At 44.6% G+C, this 20,148-nt stretch overlaps 1 protein-coding gene across 1 annotated transcript in view; it reads right to left on the bottom strand.

Moving 5' to 3' along the window:
- eif2ak4 (eukaryotic translation initiation factor 2 alpha kinase 4) overlaps window positions 1–17,463 on the bottom strand; it is a 43,161-nt gene extending 25,698 nt beyond the window's left edge. Inside the window, 24 exon segments of the mRNA XM_042073314.1 lie at window positions 745–866; window positions 2,085–2,160; window positions 3,260–3,496; window positions 3,757–3,807; window positions 4,133–4,234; window positions 4,919–4,998; window positions 7,491–7,554; window positions 8,482–8,586; window positions 9,160–9,282; window positions 9,660–9,755; window positions 10,046–10,118; window positions 10,336–10,676; window positions 10,678–10,842; window positions 11,030–11,184; window positions 11,828–11,943; window positions 12,853–13,394; window positions 13,735–13,892; window positions 14,917–15,014; window positions 15,203–15,336; window positions 15,536–15,616; window positions 15,975–16,148; window positions 16,271–16,373; window positions 16,760–16,875; window positions 17,115–17,463. Coding sequence (XP_041929248.1) covers window positions 745–866; window positions 2,085–2,160; window positions 3,260–3,496; window positions 3,757–3,807; window positions 4,133–4,234; window positions 4,919–4,998; window positions 7,491–7,554; window positions 8,482–8,586; window positions 9,160–9,282; window positions 9,660–9,755; window positions 10,046–10,118; window positions 10,336–10,676; window positions 10,678–10,842; window positions 11,030–11,184; window positions 11,828–11,943; window positions 12,853–13,394; window positions 13,735–13,892; window positions 14,917–15,014; window positions 15,203–15,336; window positions 15,536–15,616; window positions 15,975–16,148; window positions 16,271–16,373; window positions 16,760–16,875; window positions 17,115–17,243 — 3,441 coding nt within the window. The 5' untranslated portion in view covers window positions 17,244–17,463.
- Window positions 17,464–20,148: the final 2,685 nt, after the last annotated feature.

Raw genomic sequence — 20,148 nt, 5'->3', positions numbered from 1 at the left:
CTTCCTGTTCACTGTTTTTGTTTAACTGTATTCACTTCCTGTCTGTTGTGTCTGTGTAACTGTGTTCACTTCCTGTTTACTGTTTTTGTTTAACTATATTCACTTCCTGTCTGTTGTGTCTGTGTAACTGTGTTCACTTCTGATTCACTGTGTCTGTAGGCTCGTTCTGGATTAACAGCGGTTGACCGTGCCTGACTTGATACGTCAACATGATCTGCAATGATCTGCCAGTGTCAGCCAGGAAAAGCTAATAAAGATGTCAGACAGCCCCCGGGAGCTAGGAGATAGGAGATATCGCGGAATTTTGTTTGCAATTTAAATTTCCTTCATTAAAATGAACATGATTACTGACTAAATAGATAATTATGATGTTGATTTCATAAACCATTGTTGGCATACATTCAACAGATGTTTGTGTCATTGGTCTACACTACAGCATTAAATAGCAGAATAATACGTTTCCAGTACCACTCTTACAGAAATCACATACAAGAAGGTATCCCTTTGAATTTTGAACAAGTTTACTTCAGGCACATTACTCCCATGAGGTCTTAAGGTCATGTGACATGGTGACATCACAGTGACTTTGACCAAGTCAAACAACATATCTAACCAGCATGCATTGCGTTCAACCCAGCATGCCATGCATCACTTTAAGCCAGATCTGCCAAATAAGTCCTGTCTGTTAATTTCTTGTCTGTTTTGTCTGCGTAACTGTGCTCACTTCCTGTCTGTTGTACATACCCGCAAGTCATAGGGCAGTGTGACCAGCATGCCACTGTGGTCCATGAAGCAGGCCAGCTCACAGCCCTCATACAACGTCCGGTTCCTAGGCAACAGCAGTGGCATCTGGAGCCGCACAGCACCTGTGTGTGTGTGTGTGTGTGTGTGTGTGTGTGTATGTGTATGTGTGTGTGAGAGAGTGTGAGTGTGAGTGAGAGTGAGAGTGAGAGTGAGAGTGAGAGTGAGAGTGAGAGTGAGAGTGAGAGTTGGTTTATGAGGGGAGTCACAAGCACACAATGTTAAAATAACACATCAGATCACAGCTGTTAGACTAAATGGCAAGGATACACATGGCAGAAACACCACACCACAGAACATAAAGGGCTGCATGGTAACGAAAACACAAGGAAATAAAGGCTACTATACATCAAGCTACATACAGCTGGAGGCTACATCCATATGAGCACATACGTATAATAAACTGAGACTACTATTCTGCTACTATACACAGCCTTCAAGTCTGTAACCGCACACATCAATAACATCTTAAGGAACACAAGCACAGCTTGAAGCCTGATGGGCAGGCATTCATCAGTGCAATGACACCTCACAAGAGTAGCCTGGGGGCAGTTGGAAACACACACACACTAAACCCATCCTATCCTACAGGCTCAGTGTGGGACTGTGTGAGTGCCAACCAAACGCATGCCCCATATTGTTTCATGAAAGAAAAACAGAAAATAGAGCAACAACACCACTGCTTTTATTCCACTGGATAAATAAAGGCATATGTGGCAAGCTAACACAAGATGTCCCCAGTGCAGTCTCCATCCCTCTTTATTCTCTCTCTCTTTCTCTCTCTCTCTCTCTCTCTCTCTCATATATGCTCAGCCTAACTTTTCTCTTTCTCCTAATCCCATTTTCTCGCCACCCCCCCTTCCATTTCTCCCTCTCTCTTGTTCATATTTCCTCCCCCTATCAACCTCTTTCTCCCTCTCTTTCTCCCTGTCCCTCTTTATGATAGGTGCTTGTGGCTTCCCCTCCACACAGTCTCCATCCACACATGAGGCTGCAAACAGCTCGCAGGCCCCCATCTATAATCATGACAGTGGCGCCCCAACCAGAAAACCCACTTCCCCGAGTCGGCTTTCAGGGTTAATATTTCTGTCTCGGCTTAGCATTCGTGTTCGTGTGGCCCGAGACTCCAATGGCACGACCCAGGAGAGAAAAAGCAGTCGGTGTGTGACTAAGACTGAGGCAGCGGAGATGGAGGTCGTGGTGGTGGTGTTTTTAAGAGTTTTTTTTTCCAAACATGAGCGGATTTCCTGGAGTGCTGGCTCCCACACCGCGGCGTGACTCACCGTGCTTTCTGAAGATCCTGGTGATTGTTTCGTACACATACTGTTGCAGTTTGGCGCTGTTGAAATTAAAACTGCCCTGGAGCGAGAAAAAAATAGAAGGAAGGATAGAGTGAGGGAGAGAAGAAAGGAGAGAGGAAGGGAGAGAGGGTTAGACACACAGAGAGCCATTGATGAGGCGCAAACACAGCCAGCTTTATGCATCCCAGATGAAGAGAGCACAAGACAGCCTCGCATGAAGCTCTACAGTGCCACCTAAAGGTTACAAATGTGGGTCAAAACTAAAGAGTAGGCGCTGTACTAAACAGGACCTGGAGTAAGATGAGACAATTGGAATTGAGCCCATGAAAACAAAATAAGGGATGGTATCCCGTAGATGGATTAAGCCTAGTCCTAGTCTAAAAGCTTTTTCTCAATGGATATCTCCACTGAAATTATCTTTTTGTCCATGGCTAGGGCTTAATCCAAGTATGGGAAACTGGCCCACAGAAGGCCTTGCTGAGAGTTGTTGACAGTCAACAAAGCCATGCTAGCCCATCATCTGGTAGGAATTGTATGGAAATGGGAGCTTTTTTCACCTCCACACACTCAAATTCAATGGTTCTCCTTTGGAATGATGCAACTGACACGTTTTGATGAGCAAGGGACAAGCAAAAAAGTGAGGATTCTAAAAATGCAAGCTGCTCAAAGTTCAAAATTATATGGTCATGTTTTTTTTTTTTCTCACTATCATTGCAAACAATTGTGGAGTTAGCGGAATTGTTAAGTCGATTGATCCACGGAGGAAAGGTGTGCCCATAAAGTCGATCAAGTCTTCTTTATCTGGATGCCCTCACTGGCCTGCTGGGTTGTGGGAAAATCTCACCCTGGAAAGCCTGTGAGAGCTAGGCTAACACTGCCAGAAAAACCTAGACACAGTTACAAGAACACCGCTAATGAGTCCTCTCTGCTCTCCACTCTTTCTGTGCACCTTTACATGTTTTAGCAAAGCCTCTCTACATCTTCTGTTTACATGTGAGAAAATATTGAAGCACAATGAATGAATGTGTGAATGAACTTTGATGAATAAGCACAATGAATCAGTGAATGACCTTCATGGATAAGCCTCTCTCCATCTTATATAGTATTCACACATGGCTGAGTGACACCCATGTAAGTGGCCTGGGGCCAGCAGATACCTTGTGGATGTCGATGTCGTAGGTGTAGTCCATGACGAGAGACGTGCTCTGGGAGAAGAGCTGGCTGACCATGGTGCGGTAGGCCTTGCCGTTGACGTTGGCCATGGTGTGCTGCAGCACCTCGTGCAGCTCCGACTCCTCCATCTGCGGCGGCGGCAGCAGCTCGCTCTTCAGCAGCTCCTGGGCTGTGGGACGCAGCGCCGGGTCGTGGTTTAGCAGCCAGCCAATCACCTTCCTCTGCAGGGACAGGCCGAAGCAGAACGCAAAGAAATGTGATATTCTAGAACAACGCCGCTGACCGGATCTAGAGGAGAGAACTGGTGGTTAAGGATACAGTGGTGCTTTAGCAAAGGGATTGGTATTGAGTGTAGGTCTGGGAAAAGAGTCTTCATGGTGTAGTAAACTCAATACATCTATGGTAAACATATAGATTTTACACTTTACACAAATAAATGCACAACATGTTCAAAGCAAGACACCTGAGCAAGACACCTCACCTGAGTTCCACTTTCATATTCCACAAAGTCCTCTGGGAACTCAACAGACTCCTAGCAAAAGCAAACAAAACAATGGTGAACTTGGATTGCCCCTGCAATTTACAAAACCGCTACAATCGTCCACAAAGTGCTTCATCAGTAGACGCTTGAGGTCTGGGAGGCTCCAGAGTGCCCTGTCAAACTCAGCTATGCACGATTTGGAGTGTCATATGACATGATATGTGTATATATGTGTGTGTGTGTGTGTGTGTGTGTGTGTGTGTGTGTGTGTGTGTAGAGTTACCTATATCTCAAATAGCTAAGATTCATTCTGAGGCTGTGTGTGTGTGTGTGTGTGTGTGTGTGTGTGTGTGTGTGTGTGTGTGTGTGATCTCACCATTCTCAGCATGCTCAGGACTGAGATCCGCTCTGAAGCTGTGGTCATGGGTCTATAGGACATCTCAAATAGGATAATCCCTAGGCTGAAGAGATCGACTTTCTGTGGTGAGAGGCATGCACGCACGCGCACACACACACACACACACACACACACGCACACGCACGCACGCACACACACACACACACAGTAAGAGAGAGAGAGAGAGACAGAGAGAGAGAGAAACCTCAATACCTCTTCATAATAAAAGCAACAAAAAAATATTTTTCCACAGCCTCCCGGCAGGAGCCGACTTCTTTCTGCGATTTGGACATCTTTAACGTTCCTTCAGACCACATCTGCCCACATAAAACCATCATGGACCAAACAATGACCCTCTTCCCCAACCACAGCAGGATGGAAACACATTTACACCACACTGTACAGGGGCCCTTGTGGTGAGGGAAGTCATTGATGTTGGGTCTGTCTGCGAAAAGGTTTCTTACTTAGCATAGCATTTAACCCTCCCCCATCCCCCAAAATCATACCTGATTTTATAGTTGTCGGCTGTATCAAATAAAGTATCTTAAGTTAACATAACATTTAGCCCCCCACACAAACACACACACACACACACACACACACATCGTGCTTCCTACCTGATTGAATGGTTGTTGGCTCGGTCAATGAAATGGTGTCATTTCACCCCCCCACCCCCCAAAGTCATAACTGGCTGTATGGTTGTCAGGTCTGCTAATGGGACGGTTTCTTATTTAGCATAACATTTAACCCCCCTGTGTTTCCTACCTGGTTGTATGTGGCTTTGGTGTTGCCCTGCACTTCTGGGCTGACGTATAAGGCGGTGCCAACCATGCCAGTCAGGTTCCCTGGCCCAGGGAGGAGAGGAAAGATGCTTTTCAATGATGAAACATGCTTTTCAGAAGCACACTTGTCTGCATTTTTTCCCTGGGTATTTGGAGAGTTGTCCCTCACTTGAAAGTCACTGTCATGTTATATGCTGCTTGACAGACACAAACAAAATACAAACAGAAGGTGCTATCTCGACGGTGGTCTCTGAGCTACGTGCTTGGTGATAACTCTTCAAGTGAAGATGATCCTGAGATGAACTCTCTCTTTGAACAGAGATAAAAATGCTACTTTATGTTCTATGTACCCAGGGTACCCATGACGATATGTGGTCACATTACCACTCTGACTTCGGTGTGGCCTTTTGATCCAAAATAGTCTGGGCTTTGGTTTACGCAAATGGCTATTTATTTTGAGCCGCATGATCGTAGCGTGACCTTGCAACTCACTGCTTCTGAATGCATCCTGTATGTGTGGACATTTTGGGTGGAAAAACAAATAGGAGTTTTCCAATAAGAGTATACAGTAAGAGTATTCCAAAAAAGTATCTCTCCAACAACTTGTTTCACTTATCATGCCTTATCATTTCTATGTAGTGGATAGAAATAATGGCCAATGCTTGTCTGTACAGACAAACTAAACTTAATAGATTTCTTGTGACAAAGTGCCAATCACTACAGTTGAGTGAGTATACCCTCTGACTGCTAGACAAACAAGCCCTGGGCCCGTATTCACAAAGAAGTTTAAGGCTAAAAGTAGCTTCTAACTGGCAAATCCTAAAAATAATGGGTAGTCGTAACTTTAGGACTCCTAATTTTTTTGATTAAGAGTAATTCTCAAAGCATTTTAGACCTAAAAGTAGCACTGGGACAGCTTAAAAGAAGTCGAGAGGACTCCTAACTCACTAAGACCTATTCACAAACAATCCTAAGCCGCTTTTTGTGGCAGTTCACGTCGCAATGTTTTGAAATGTATGCGGCTACAGCTCTCAATCACGAGGGAATAATTGTGCATTGTAACTAAGGGATGCAATAACGCCACCAACAACAACCAAAACCATTCATTGTCAACATGTAAACTAAATGTAACATTTCATTGTAAATCAAATTAAATTGTTTCTCCTATTTACAAACGTAGGCTACGTGTCTTCATACAGATTATGTAAAACATGTTGCAAAGATACTGCATCAATCCATAGGGTATTTCATTATGCTACTAGGCTATTTGCTGTGTCTTACTCTTTATTCATTTAGGCTATTTATTCATAATCTTCCATCCTTTACTTCATCCACCATGCTTCATCCACCAAGCAATCAGGATGCTGAACACTCTACCCACTCTCCCATCACTGACAGCCCCCCCCACCCACCAGCCAACCAGGAACCTAGGAAACTAGGATCCTGTCTACCAACCCCCCCCCCCCCAACACCGCCATGTGGAACTGCACTGTGACTGCGCAGCCAAACGTGTTGCTGCTTCACATCAAGCCTGATATACTTGAATTACTGCATATCAATGTAAATATACAGGTCACACAAGCACAAGTTTAAACTTCATGTAACTGTTAAGACTATAGAAATATACAACACAACTACCTCTATTTTTTTTTTTTATTTATTTTTTTTTTTTAATATATGTCCTATATTTCTATTTTGATACATACATGTTCTATATTTCAGTCTTGCACTTTAATTTAATGTTTATTGTCTATGGCTATGTCCATAGTATGTCTATGTCTGTATTTAAAGCATGTCTATGTCTGCATGGGAAAGTAAGAAACGAAATTTCAATTCTTTGTATGACCAGTGCATGTAAAGAAATTGACAATAAAAGCCGACTTGACTTGAGTTGACTTGACTTTACGGTAGTTGTGTAGCACACGCATTCGTTTTTGGCATCATTCCCGCGTTATAATCATCAGCCAATCAAGGTGGTCACTTTGATCAAGCTTGTGCATGAGTAATGATGTCAACCATAGCAACAAAGACTCACTCTTAGTCTGAGAGGTTTTGTGAATAACTTTTAAGAGAAAACTCCTAGCTAAAATCTTTTAGTGGGATTTAGGAGCAGTCCTAGTGGTAAGATAAAATGCTTTGTGAATACGGGCCCTGATCTTTTTGGCGTTTACAGTCAAGCTGCAGGCACCCCGGGGCCTGCGTTTGAGGACGGGTGGGGTGACTACTCTCTCCGTTCACTACATTGCTCATAAATAAACATGCAGTCTGCTTGTGTTTTTGCCCAACTCAGCTCACACAAACCAAACAAACAACTACAATAAGGAGAACATTGTTTTGCCCTTTGTGTGAGTCCATGTATCATCTGTCTTTCACTACAGAGTTCCATTTTGTAATTTACTCTAAAAACCCGTCAAGTTCTCCCTTAAGGATGTTTTCTAAAGAGACGGCTCAGGTCAGATCCAAACACATTACAGTGTGCCAGCAAGGCCTGTACGGTGGTGAAAACTTCCAGAACTTTCTGGACCGAGCCGAGTAGGCGTCTGGCACTGACTCACCTGTAGGGTCTGGCTTCAGAACCAGGCCTGAGCTGCCCTCCTCCACCTCCAGCTTGCCAGCAGCCTAGAGAGACAAAACACAGAGCATCTGAGTGCTTCACGCTCTCTCTCTAACATGATAATATGACCAAGACTGAGAGCTTGAGCACGTCAAAAAAGCGATTTCTATTTTCTAACTGTGAAGACGAAGTCAGACGAAGTTATGACTCTGTCCGAGCCACTATATTTGTGTCCCATTTACAGATCCAGAACTGAGTACGAACACCAGCACCGGAGGAGCAAAGAGCAATTCACTGAATCTGACGAGTGAAGAGTGAAGAGTGTATTGAACTGCTAGCCTCGCTGACACCAGGCCCTTCTCCACTGAGAGTGGGTCTGGAAAAGGTTCATTGACTTACGACTTCCAGCACGGGCGTAGCTAGCAGTGAAACTACACTTAAACTGGTGCATTCAACTCTTACCAAATCGTTTCAGAAGTGTAGCAATCTTGTAAACTAAGATTTAAAATGCAGTTGTTCACTCAATTCCAAAGAAATACACGTCCATGCCAGACTAGTGATTGTATTTGCGTGCCCGTGTTTTAGGGACATTGGAAATGGGCTTCAATGGCCTCTTGGCCAGATGGACCTGCAGAGCAAAGGTTCGTATGGGTATTCCAAGGCTATTGAACTGCAGTCATTAACTTTATTTTCATACCATGTATATACCATGTGTGTGTGTGTGTGTGTACTGTACATACATACACACACACACACATTATACCCTGTACAGATAATATGTCAAGGGCCGAGACCTGCTCTTGTCTCAGTGCTCAAGACACATGATGGACAGACAGACTAGTATGAAAACAAACATCCACTCAGAGGTGTCTCTTCAGGAGCTTCACCTGCCAACTCTCAGAGGCTGACCTGACACGAACTCTCTCTCAAAAACAATTGGAGTCACACAGCTTTAGAGCATTTTCCCCCTGTGATTCTGCAGACATACACACCACATTAGCTGGATGGTCGGTGGCCAGGCCAAAGTCCCCGATCTTGACGTGATCTTGGGAGTCCAGGAAAATGTTGACTGGTTTCAGGTCTCGGTGGATCATTCCCTACCGAGAGAGACAAATAAGCATGAGCCACATCTGTCACAGGTCCAGTGTCACGGGAGTCAGAGCTGCATTCAGTTCATGGAGATCTTTGCCTTCTCCAGGGCCCTTCGTCTTGCTTGACAGACTGGCTAATCCGTGATTGGATGAGAGTTTTTTTTTTTCATTTTTGGACGAATAAGAGGAAACTGCTAACCCATGAGTATGTTTATCAATCCCCATGCAGAGTTCCTGAAAAGAACTTGGCGACGCTCGCTCACACTCTCTCTCGCTCTCTCACCCTGAAGGCCCTGTGACTTTAATGTGTTATGACCAGCTGGAGCTTGACGTGCATGATTTTTCCAACCACAGGCCTTGATTTTAATCAGACCCTGCTTTCGTTATTTTACGCTTTTCTCTCACTCCATCTCCCTGACACATCCTCTCCCTCTCTCCTTCTCTACCTCTCTCTTCATCCTCCAATACCACTCTCATACTCTCACGCCATTTAACCACAGCTTGGCTTGGCACTTCATTTCTCTGTGCCACTGAAACGGAGGTGGACATATAGATAGCATGATAGTGAGATAGCCGAACCTGCTCATGGATGTAGGCCAGGCCGTCCAGGATCTCCCTGAAGAGCCTCCACAGACGGCTGCAGTCCAGGTGCAGCCCCTGGTCAATGGTGTCCCGTAGCGTGCTCCTCTCACAGTACTCCATCTGCACAGAAGGGACAGAGGGGAGAAAAGATGCTTGAGCAGAGCACTACTGGACAACATCACCCCCTGGTGGAGCAGTCATATAGCACAACCTTATATCTGGATGCACAAGTCGCACATTAGAACACAACACGATCATATACATTGCTTATGCAACATACACTGTATAAATATGTTACTATATATCAGATGGTGATGTATTAGTATTTCTGTTCATGGTTCATTATAAAATATATTCTAAGTCAGTCTAAAGGTTTTTTTTACTAATCCATATGAATACATATACAGTGAATGTGCACAGTTTATCAGCATTCGTACTCAATTGTACTGCACTGCAGGCATATCCAGCAAAGTTCAGCAAAGCTGTGTGCCACTCACTTGGATGTAGAGGTAGTGGGCTATGAGCAGGGGCTTCTCAGCATCAGAGCTCTCTGTGGTGTCCCCCTCAGGCCCTCTCCTGTTGCTTGGCTCCTCCTGGGGTGGACAAACACACGTGACGTTAGAGAGGGACTCGTCTACACGTTACAGCACAGTGGAAGAGTCAAGCCAGGCAGTGGGAATGTTCGCTCCTGGGCGGCAAAATAAAAATCAACGACGTTCCGCAGAAATGATGCATACACAACACATTTAATGTGCCTTCTAAAGGCCTTCAAGGGCCTTTCCATGTTATTCCCCATACTAGGACTGATGATTTAGCATTGTCTCTTTGATAAGAATGGGCACGTCCACAGCACAGCTATGCCATATTAGGGGAGAGGACTCACAGGACAGCAGTTGCTTCCGCTGTCATCCCCATTCTCAAAGATGATGTCGCTCTCGGAGTCTCCATCAGAAGTTCTGGAAATAAGACAAATGAGGGTATAAAACCAACCCAAGACAATACACACATATAGGACTCACATCCAGAAAATACACACATTCATTACTATGAATGATCCTACAACTTTTACTTTTATCCTAACAGTTTTTAAGCCGTTTGCCTTTATATGCAATGTGCCTTGCAAAAAGTATTGCTATACACCCCCCTCCCCTTCCCATCATCCCCTGCTCTCACAGGAAGGATGGTCCGAACACGTCAGCCTCCTCCTCCTCATCACCGCTGCTGGACTCCTGGCCGCTGCACTTGGCGCTGGACGACATCTCGATGGACGTGCTCCACTCCACCGAGCTGGCAAGCGCAGGTGGAGGTGCTGCCTCCTCCACATCCAACTCAGGCAGACCCAGCTCGTTCAGCCGGGGGCCCGCCCTGCCGTTGGGGGCCCCCAGACCCAAGCCCAGGCCCCTGACCCGGCCCGGGGGAGAACTCCCTCCTCCTCTTCCCCCCCTCTCAGGGCTGGTCTGAGGGGCTGTGGAGCTCTCGGTGCCGCTGCTACTGCTGAGCACGCAGGTGGCGGGGGGTGGCGTGCCGCTCGATCCAGGCGTTGTAGTAGCGCACGATGTTCTCATGGTTGAGGCGCGAGAGCAGCGTCACCTCGCCCTTGATGCGGCGAAACTGCCGACTCGCCGGGTTCACCTGGATGCGCTTCACCGCATAGTAACAGCCGTCCAAATTGTTCTGGACCTGAGAGGCAAACGGAGGGAAGGAAATAGGAGTCACAGAGAGGAAAGTGAAAGAGGGAAAGGATCCCGTGGAAGTTCTGTTCTATTTCTCAACTTTTCATATTAATGATAGTTCCATTTCATTCTAATAGTTATTTGCTTTGGTTGTTGCGTGACTTTCACTTTCCATAAAAAAGTGTTATTATTACTTTAATGACTGCCCCAAAAGCCCCTTTTCCAAGTAGCTGCAGTTCCTCAAACTCATCGTAATAGCGGGAGAACTGCTTCTGCACAGGTGGACTGAAGGGAGCGTTGAGGAGATGGCTGCGTGGGACCACAGTGGACGCAAAGTCAACGCCAGTGTCTGAGGAGAGAGAGACAGACAGAGAGTTTTGACCAACACGCAAGAGAGGATCATTTGTGTGTGTGTGTGTGTGTGTGTGTGTGTGTGTGTGTGTGTTTGACTGAAGGTGTGTGAGTGAATGTGTGAGTACAGTACAGGGTGTGGTTAAACAATGTTGTTATCAAAACGGTAATGAAGAAAATCCATTATAGCCATAGAAGTAGTAGTAGTAGTATTCTCTAAGCAGCACTAAAGAATTGCTCTCAGGGTCCCCCTACAGTTGAGAAGTGCAATTGTCTGTTACCACTGTACAGCGAGATACATGTGAATCTCTACAACAAACTGAACATAACTCAGATACGATATAGAGAATGTATGGACAGCAGTCTGTAAAAGAGAGCTCCAAATTCCTGTTAGTATCTATTTGTACACTACAGTTTATAGCATAGCAGCTCTTTCCTATTTTGATTTTTGCTGAAGATTCAAATGGAATGCTGCCACTCAATTAATCCTTTTGCCACTCAGTGAAAGTAACCATGATGACTAATGCTGTGATATGTGTGGATAATGAAAATTATATCCTCAAAACTTGTTGTCATGGAAGTAAATTACACATTCACGATCAGACATTTGTTGTGCGTGTGTGTGTGTTTGTGTAAAATACCATCTGGGCTGGCATCTTGACACTGTGGCATGTTTTTGGGGGATGGGCACCGGAGGAATGGATGATCGAGAAGCTGATGAGCTGTCCATCGGTCAGCATCATTCAGACACAAGCACCTGGAACACACACACACACACAACTCAGAAAAAACATCTCACATGGCTGCTGATTCATTTAATCACACACCAATGCTAAACAACAAGCTCATTGTTTATATGGACTGGTTCCCAACTGCATATGCATCACCTGAAAGCCCCCCCCCCACACACACACACACACACTGGAGCTCGCTCTCTCTCTCTCTCTCTCTCTCTCTCTCTCTCTCTCTCTCTCTCATTTAACAAAGTGTGGCTGGGTATGCAGACACTGCTCTGGAAACGTCCAGTGTGTTGCCTTCGCATTTATAGCACCGCCATTGACCTGGCACATTCCTGATATACCACTCCCAGCATCACAACCACATCACCGCTGAAACACAGGTCTGTCTGTCTGTCTATCTGTTAAATGGGAAGAATCTCAGTCAGCTTCAGGGTTAAAATGGAAAGGAAGGTCATGCTTCAGTGAAGATGGCTTTTCATGCAAAATGCAAACAAAGAAAAACTCTAAACAAAGAGAGTGGGAACACTTGAATTAAATACTAGCAAGCACACAAAGGATAACTGCCTGGATGTGTCCAATGCTGCTATTTGTACTGTGTTGTTTGTACGAAACGGCTTTTAACAATAAATGAAAGACAACTGCAGACCATAAACCCTATCTTGGTCATCATACCCTGTCTTGCCATTTTAAAAAAGTGAAACCAAATTCTAGTATCTGGATCCAAATTCTAGTATCTGGATTGAAATACTTTTCACCTCCTATCATAGCAAGGGTTATTACTGAACAGTCCCTCCTCGAGCTTTGACAACCTTGACCAACACACACACATAGATGTATAGATACAACACACACACACACACAGAACATTAACTCAAAACACACACCCACACCAAATCTCCCCCACCCCGACAAACAAGTCGTCTTACTTGCGCAGGAAGTCCTGGAATTCAGTGGGCAGGCCGCTGGGCACAGTCGGAGGGTACTCCTTGTCCACCTTCCCCTGGTGAAGGGCCAGCAGCATCAGGCCCAGACTCCACACGTCGCCCTTCTTGCCCGGTCTGCTAGGGGGCGCCTCGTCCTCGCTGAAGCGCACACGCGCCTGCTCGAACACGTCCTCGCGACACACGTCTGCTAGCCGCTTGGACAGGCTGTAGTCGGCCAGCCGCACGTCACCCCGAGCGTCCAGAAGCACGCTGCCCGCGTCCAGCTGCTTGTGCACCACCGAGTTGGCATGCAGGAAGTCCAGCGCCGACACCAGCTGCGCAGCATGCTGCCGAAGGCAGTCAGTAGGCACCGGCGTGCCCGTGGCCAGCCCCGCTGCCAGGCTGGTGGCGCCGGGCACATGTTCAACCAGCAGGTCCACCACTAGGCTGTCGTCGCGCTCACTGCAGCTCAGCGCACGGTACTGTACCAGGTTGGGGTGCTCTAGCTTTAGCAGCGAGTTCAGCTCGCTCTCCGCACCGTGGATCTGAGGAAGGATGGAGACAGAGCAGGACTTTAATCAAGTAGGATAAGGATTACAGTCACAGACAATTGCTTATGATACAAAAGCCAGGCCATTGATTGCTACTGTTTGTAGTGTAGTTTTGAGCAGTTCTAAATGCATAGTCACTATGTTGTTGATGTGTGTATATGAATTATCAGCGACATTTATGCTTTGGATATTTACTTATTAATGCAAAGGTTAAGGCTTTTTTTACATGAAACATCAAAACGCATTTTTCTGATAACTACCAAAACTCAGGTACACGATAACTAAGTTTTAACATTGTTGTACTGTATACATTTATGTGATTCTTGGAGATCACCTGTTTTTTGCACTTCTCTATCTTCTCTTTCTCTTGGCTGGTGAGGAACTTGCCCATCTTCTTGCTCCAACAAAGTGTCCACTCGTACACTATCGCAAAATCTCCAGTAGTGGCCTCAAAGGCGTAATACACACTACGGCCCAGCCGGTCACTCTCTCCTGCTCAACACACAGGCATGCAATGAATGTTACATCTCTCAGACTGTGATAATGCAGATGGTGTGCGTTCACACCTGGCATTAGAGGCATGAAATAGCCCAGATCGTACCCTGCCTAGCGTGAACAGGGTCTTAGTCTCTGCATAGCGCTGTCCAGTAACACATGACACAAAACACTCACACTACACTGATAGAACCACAACGTGACATGTGAAGGCAGCATCAAATTCTTGGAGGTAACAAGTGCTTGCTCAAGGGCCTGTGCTTATGAGCCACACAAGAGCAGAGCTGTTCATACAGAGGACAATGAAGAGAATAACAACTCTTCAGCCCTGACTGACCAAAGACCTTGTACAAACTTAAAAACATTCCCTTAAAGGGACACAGCGAATTTTTGGAACTTTAGCTTAGTCACCGTATTTTTATAGTTACAATGAGTACAAATAACAATGTCAAATGAGACACAGCCGTTTTGTAAGCGTATACATACTTTGTACTATGTTCACATTCAGGCGAAGCACTACTACTTGGGCAGTGTAATTTGCAGGAAGCACCTGAAAAGCTCCGGTGTTACTTCTTCAAATCCTAAGAAGCAGTGATTTGCTTGAATTGCTTAAAATACCTGTCTCTCACTTGACATAATTATTTGTACACGTTGTAACTACAAATCACAGCATGTAAATAAGAAATTGTTGGAGTTCTTTTGTCACTATTGGGAGGTGTAGGCTCCTGTGCTAAACTAGGCTAGCGGTTGGGGCCTCAGACCGAGTAACTACACGCACAGAGATGAGAAGGGTATGTATCGACTTATCTAACAGGGGAATATGGTGAATAAGCTAGAGTCCATGAAAGCCGGCGTGTTCCTTTAAGATCTTTTCCTTCAAAAGTGAGGTTTGTGTTCATTTTGTCATTATTCCTGCTTGGGGAAGTAAGTCTGTTTACTTTATATAGCACCTTGCAAGACGTAATTGCACAAAGTATTTCATTGCCATTGCCCCAACCTATGTCATCATATCATTGCTTACCTATACATTTCCCTCTGTGCACCAGCACCTCTCCTATAGTGCTATTGTAGAAGTGCAGTATCTCTGCACGTGGACTCTCATCACCACCTGTATCTCTCCTGCGGGGGGAGAAAACATGTACTAGTCAGGTACAGAAGATGTCTACAGCCTCGCCTTGAATGGCATACAGTAGGAGGAATTAGGCAAAATGGCACTTGTGAAAAATGTACACTGGAAATGCATACTGTACTAAAATGGCTAGTTTAGTTCAGGGTCTGTCATGCTGGAGAATGGAAGCTGCACTTGCCTATGACGGGTGCTTGATGTGGTGCGCCGGCGGTTGCCGGGGATTCTTTTGGGTTCTACAGGTTCTGCAGGGGGAGCAGGAGAACTGGAACTCCCGGAGGTCTCCAGTGGAAGTACTTCACTCTCCAGGCGCTCCTGGGCAGCAGGAGATAGAAACAAATATGAGTGCTTTCCTGTGTTTTGCTGAAACCACAATCTCTTTCTGTGGTAAGGTGTTTGCACCTCAATCTTTGTTCTGCAATGTGCAAGGATCTTATGCCTTTCTTTCAATTGTAAGTCACTCTGGATAAGAGGGTATGCCAAATGAACAAACTTAAACTCATCAATGCCACACCTGCTTGGCCAATTCTTTCTTTCTCCTCTCCTCTTTCCTCTCCTGATCCCGTCTTTGGATTTCAGCAAGGATTTCATTTTGCTACAAAGTTCATAGAGATGGTCAGGAAGCAATGCCGCTGTAGATTATTATTAAAACAACACCTTATGCATAGTGAGCTATGTGATCTGTCATAATCATAATATTCAAAATAAATGGAACCTGAATAATAGGAATAATAAACATTGTAAATTATTATCAAGTGTACTAACAAATGCAACCACACATACCTAACTACCATTGCTGAAAGTGTTGGTTGCAGTCCATATAAAACTGTCCCATTACAGCATTTTGTTTCAGATATAGATATGAGCAAGAGCATGCAGGGTAAGATGATCACGCATACACGCACACACACACACACACACACACACACACACACACACACACACACACACACCATCTGTTCCTCCTGGCGTCGCTGCTGGTCCATGCGCTTCTGCTGCTCCAGGGCCATTAGCTCCTGCTGTCGCTGCTGGTTCTTGAGCATCTCCTCATGGAAGGAGCGTGACGGCGGAACATTCAGCTCCACCAGGAAGCCCTGCACGTGGTCCGCCAGCTCATAGATCATCACCTGAAGCAGTGGACAGCGTGGGGAGCAGAAGACAGATCAAGAGGTGGAATGGCGTAAAAAGTAACGAGAATGAATGCAATTGCAGTCTGTCAGATTCCCCTTGGTACATCACTAAAGCTTACCTCACCACATCTCTCAGACGCCAGCTCAGTGAGCTGTGTCTGGAGGTTCTGGAGGTTGTCATTGGACAGACCTTTAGCATTCTTCAGCTCAAGTTGTGGAGGCCTGGGAGAGAACATACCAACAGTATCACTTCACGTCACGTCATGACCACCTCAACATGAGGCATGTAAACACACAACAGCAGCATGGGACAGAGATACTGGAGGTGGCCATTTCAGCGACATTTATGTAGGTGTGTGGTATGTGCATGGATCACAGACACATGTGCAATTCTTGTTACATGCCATGCACTGGCCTCTCCTTTCTCGTGGACAGCAACTGGCATTTCATGGCGACAGTAACAACTGGCATTTCATGGAGACAGCTGGTCTAGCACATCGCTCTTTCTGAAGATACTGTGTTGTTACACCAATTGTGTATAAAACATGGCATGTCTCTTCTAAACTCCCGCTTCTATCAGGTGGATTAGAGTCAAAAATGCTACTCACACATCGGGATACGTTGGCAGGCACTTGACCTGCAAATCCACACTTACGTAACTTTTCTGCCCATTGCCTAAACCTTTCGGTCGTAACTTAAGGTATACCTCCGGGGGTCTTTGAATCTGTTAGGGGAGGAACATGAGTGTCAGCCACATAATGTCAACAAACACGCTTCCACAGTCAGTCTGTTGTAAGAGAGTCCGAAGGTGCATCATGAACTCAAAAAAATCTGGTCATTTTCCCAAATCCAAATACGACACAATTTGTCAAAGTAACCTGTGGTGTTGCCCGAAACCCTTGCTTGGTAGACAGGTGAAACTTTGTGTGGCCCGTTAGTGGACAACATTTCCTGACTTTGTACCTTCCAAGGTTGTTTCGTTCGGAGGTCCTCAAAGTCGTCTCCGAATATAGCTGAAAGGGCCTCAAGTTCATTTTCTTGATGAACGGTGTAGTCGTCTGTCCCATCTGGAGAGCACGGAGAACAGCTCATTTTGCTGGACAGCACACATACCTTGCGCACGCCCCTTTCAAATCAAACATGGATATTACTGAATTTTCAGCTGTTACGCGCAATGTTATTACTAAAGACCCCTACATGATTTCAAATCTATGATAACTACTACGTAACGCGTATTACACAAAACTTTGGCTCTGCAGAGAATGTGCGCACTGACAACAGTGCTGATCCACGCAACACAACAGTCGCCACATAGAACTTCCGGGTAACGTGTTATTCTTATATTGTCAAAATAAAAGACTGGCTTTTATTGTGAATCCTAGGCTACTGCCAAAACTGAAACTTTTCTCAGTTTGTGGATGTCTAAAACTGATGTTATGAATAGGGTTGCCACCTGTGTCTGACAAAAATCCTGGACATTTTTGATCATCCAATCGAACTTTTTGTTTGTAAGCAACGGCGCCTTTCGCACATCTAACCCAAGATAAAAACCGTGATTCTAAGCGACAATTGTATAGCTAAAATGAGTAAGAATGGCAATTTCTAGTTATTTGTTTAGTTAATTGCTTTATTTAATAGCAGACCTTTATTATTTTGTTATATTTTCAACAGTTTTTACTTGTGGACACCTGGGGGCAGTATTGAGAAAAAAGGGGGAATAATTAGGTTCTGCTTTTTTGCTTATGTGGAATAAACTTTCCTTTCTCTGTCTCTCCTTGTCCCACACACTCTCCGTCTCCACCTTACCATTTCTAATGAACCTCCACGGTGCGTGCCCCCACCACCACCACCCATGTTATCCTACGTCATTTTTGTAGACCCAATAAGGCTGTGCATACGTTTATGGACGTAGGCACGCTTCAATTAAACTGAAATATACATTTTGCTCATCGTGTACAAAAATCCGGGACATTCAGTGTCCAGGATTTTTTTTTTTTTTTTCCTGGACAGACCATGAAAATCCTGGTCAATCAGGAAAATCCTGGACAGGTGGCAACCCTAGTTATGAATGGATACTGAAATATGACGGGAAACTGTTTTTTTATATATAGACGGAGCGGAAGAGGTAGAAAATCCTCTCCATCAATTTTATGATCAACATAAGTTATTTTAGTTTAGCAATGAAATCTCACTCACAGAGGTTCTGTTCTGAGGTCTCAGTTCTGGTGGCTGTTATTTGAAAACATTATCTATACTTGGTGATGAAATTATTCCTAACTGTAACAGTGGTGATACAACGTTCGTGGCATGTGGCAGGTGTTTTTTATTCCAGTGCAGTCGCAGAGAACTGAAAACAATGATAGGTGGCAGCAAAGCCAATAAAAAATGTCTTGGGACATGACAAGATTTCTGAAGGCCTACAAATTCTCATGATGTGCCACTTTGGGTTTCACTCTGTGCATAAAAAATGTGCTATCAATAAATGAATACAATAATATAATAAAATAGATAAATTATAGTATAATATAATATAATATAATATAATATAATATAGGTATTGCAAGATGAAGCGTTCACATAAAACAGACAACACAAAGAGTAATAGTGGTTTCTTTCAAAATTGAAAAAGTGCTTCATATCTGTGACTTAATATGATATATGATAATATGAGCAATAGCATCTAACAACAGCAGAGGGTTTTTTTTACAATGAAGTATGCTAGTATGTTTGAAATGTTATGTTAAAGGCTGTTTTCACTTCATAGCCTATTCTGTGTGCCACTTCAGACTACTTGTTGTTCCACCCAAAGCAAATGTGTACATTTATGTCAAAGTAATGTAAAGCTTAGGTGTTGTTTGCAACCACATGTCATATTTTGTCTTTAGGTAACATGCTTATTATAATTTGTCATGGGCCTTTTTTTCAGCTAGTACCTAGTATTATTCCTATTATTCAGTATGATATTCACTATGTTATGTACACAACCATTACATAATACAAGAAAGCTCTCATTTAGCCTATGGTAACGTGCAGCAAATGGAAAATTATTTTGACAATCAAAACCTCAGTTACATGGCAACAGGCAGTGTTTCCAAAATCAGCCTCTTGATGTGATAGAATCAATACTGCCTTATCACCCTAAGTTCCTATTGGCTGCTGGGCAAGCCTAATTAAACTGCAAGGGAATCCTAGAGCATTACATCCACCCACTATCTGCACTGATAGTGAAGAAAACATCTAAAAATAAACAGTCCCCCCATCCTCCAGGCCTGCCTGGAGGTGAAAAATGTTCACACATAATCCAACTGTGACATAAGCCAACAGGTTCAACAAATAACTGCCAGTGAGTTTGACTGACTCCATACACCTAAAATCTCATTACTGCAAGGGGGGCTATAACATTACTAGACATTACCTAATCACTCAAGCACCTAGGGGGAAATGGCTGCTCACAACATGACAACTATTTATTGTATTCTTTTATACCTAAATTATGAACTTGTCATTGTGTGAATTAAAAAAAATGTAAACATGATTTCAACATGTGATGCTAGATGCATAATTATGTGAAGCAGGAAAAAATGTCAAGGGCCTAAGGAAAGATTGGGAATATGATGGTATTTCTATAGTAGAGAGCAGTCAGGGAGAGCAAAAGAGAGAGACAGAGAGAGAGAGAGAGAGATTGTGTGTGAGTGTCCGTGGACGAATAAGGAGCCCCCTCGCAGAGCTTAACACTGCAGTCCCTTGCTGGATGCCCGTTAGCAGCACCTGTTGCTCAGCATGACCCTAAAAGGAGAGAGATGGGCCAATCAGGACAGAGCACATGCCTCAGTCTGGCCAGTCAAGTAGTGGAGTGGGTCAGACTGGCATTAGCACTCAGCTGTCCTATGCCCACCCCCCATCCCCACGTTTAGGGCCCCTTCCGACATGCCAGAGTATTGGCCCACTGACATATACAGTATCCTTCCAGGACATAGCGAGGAAACTCAAACGTTTC

This window comes from Alosa sapidissima, chromosome 19 (assembly GCF_018492685.1).
Source record: "Alosa sapidissima isolate fAloSap1 chromosome 19, fAloSap1.pri, whole genome shotgun sequence".
NCBI lineage: Eukaryota > Metazoa > Chordata > Actinopteri > Clupeiformes > Clupeidae > Alosa > Alosa sapidissima.
This window is presented reverse-complemented; position numbering and strand designations above follow the sequence as displayed.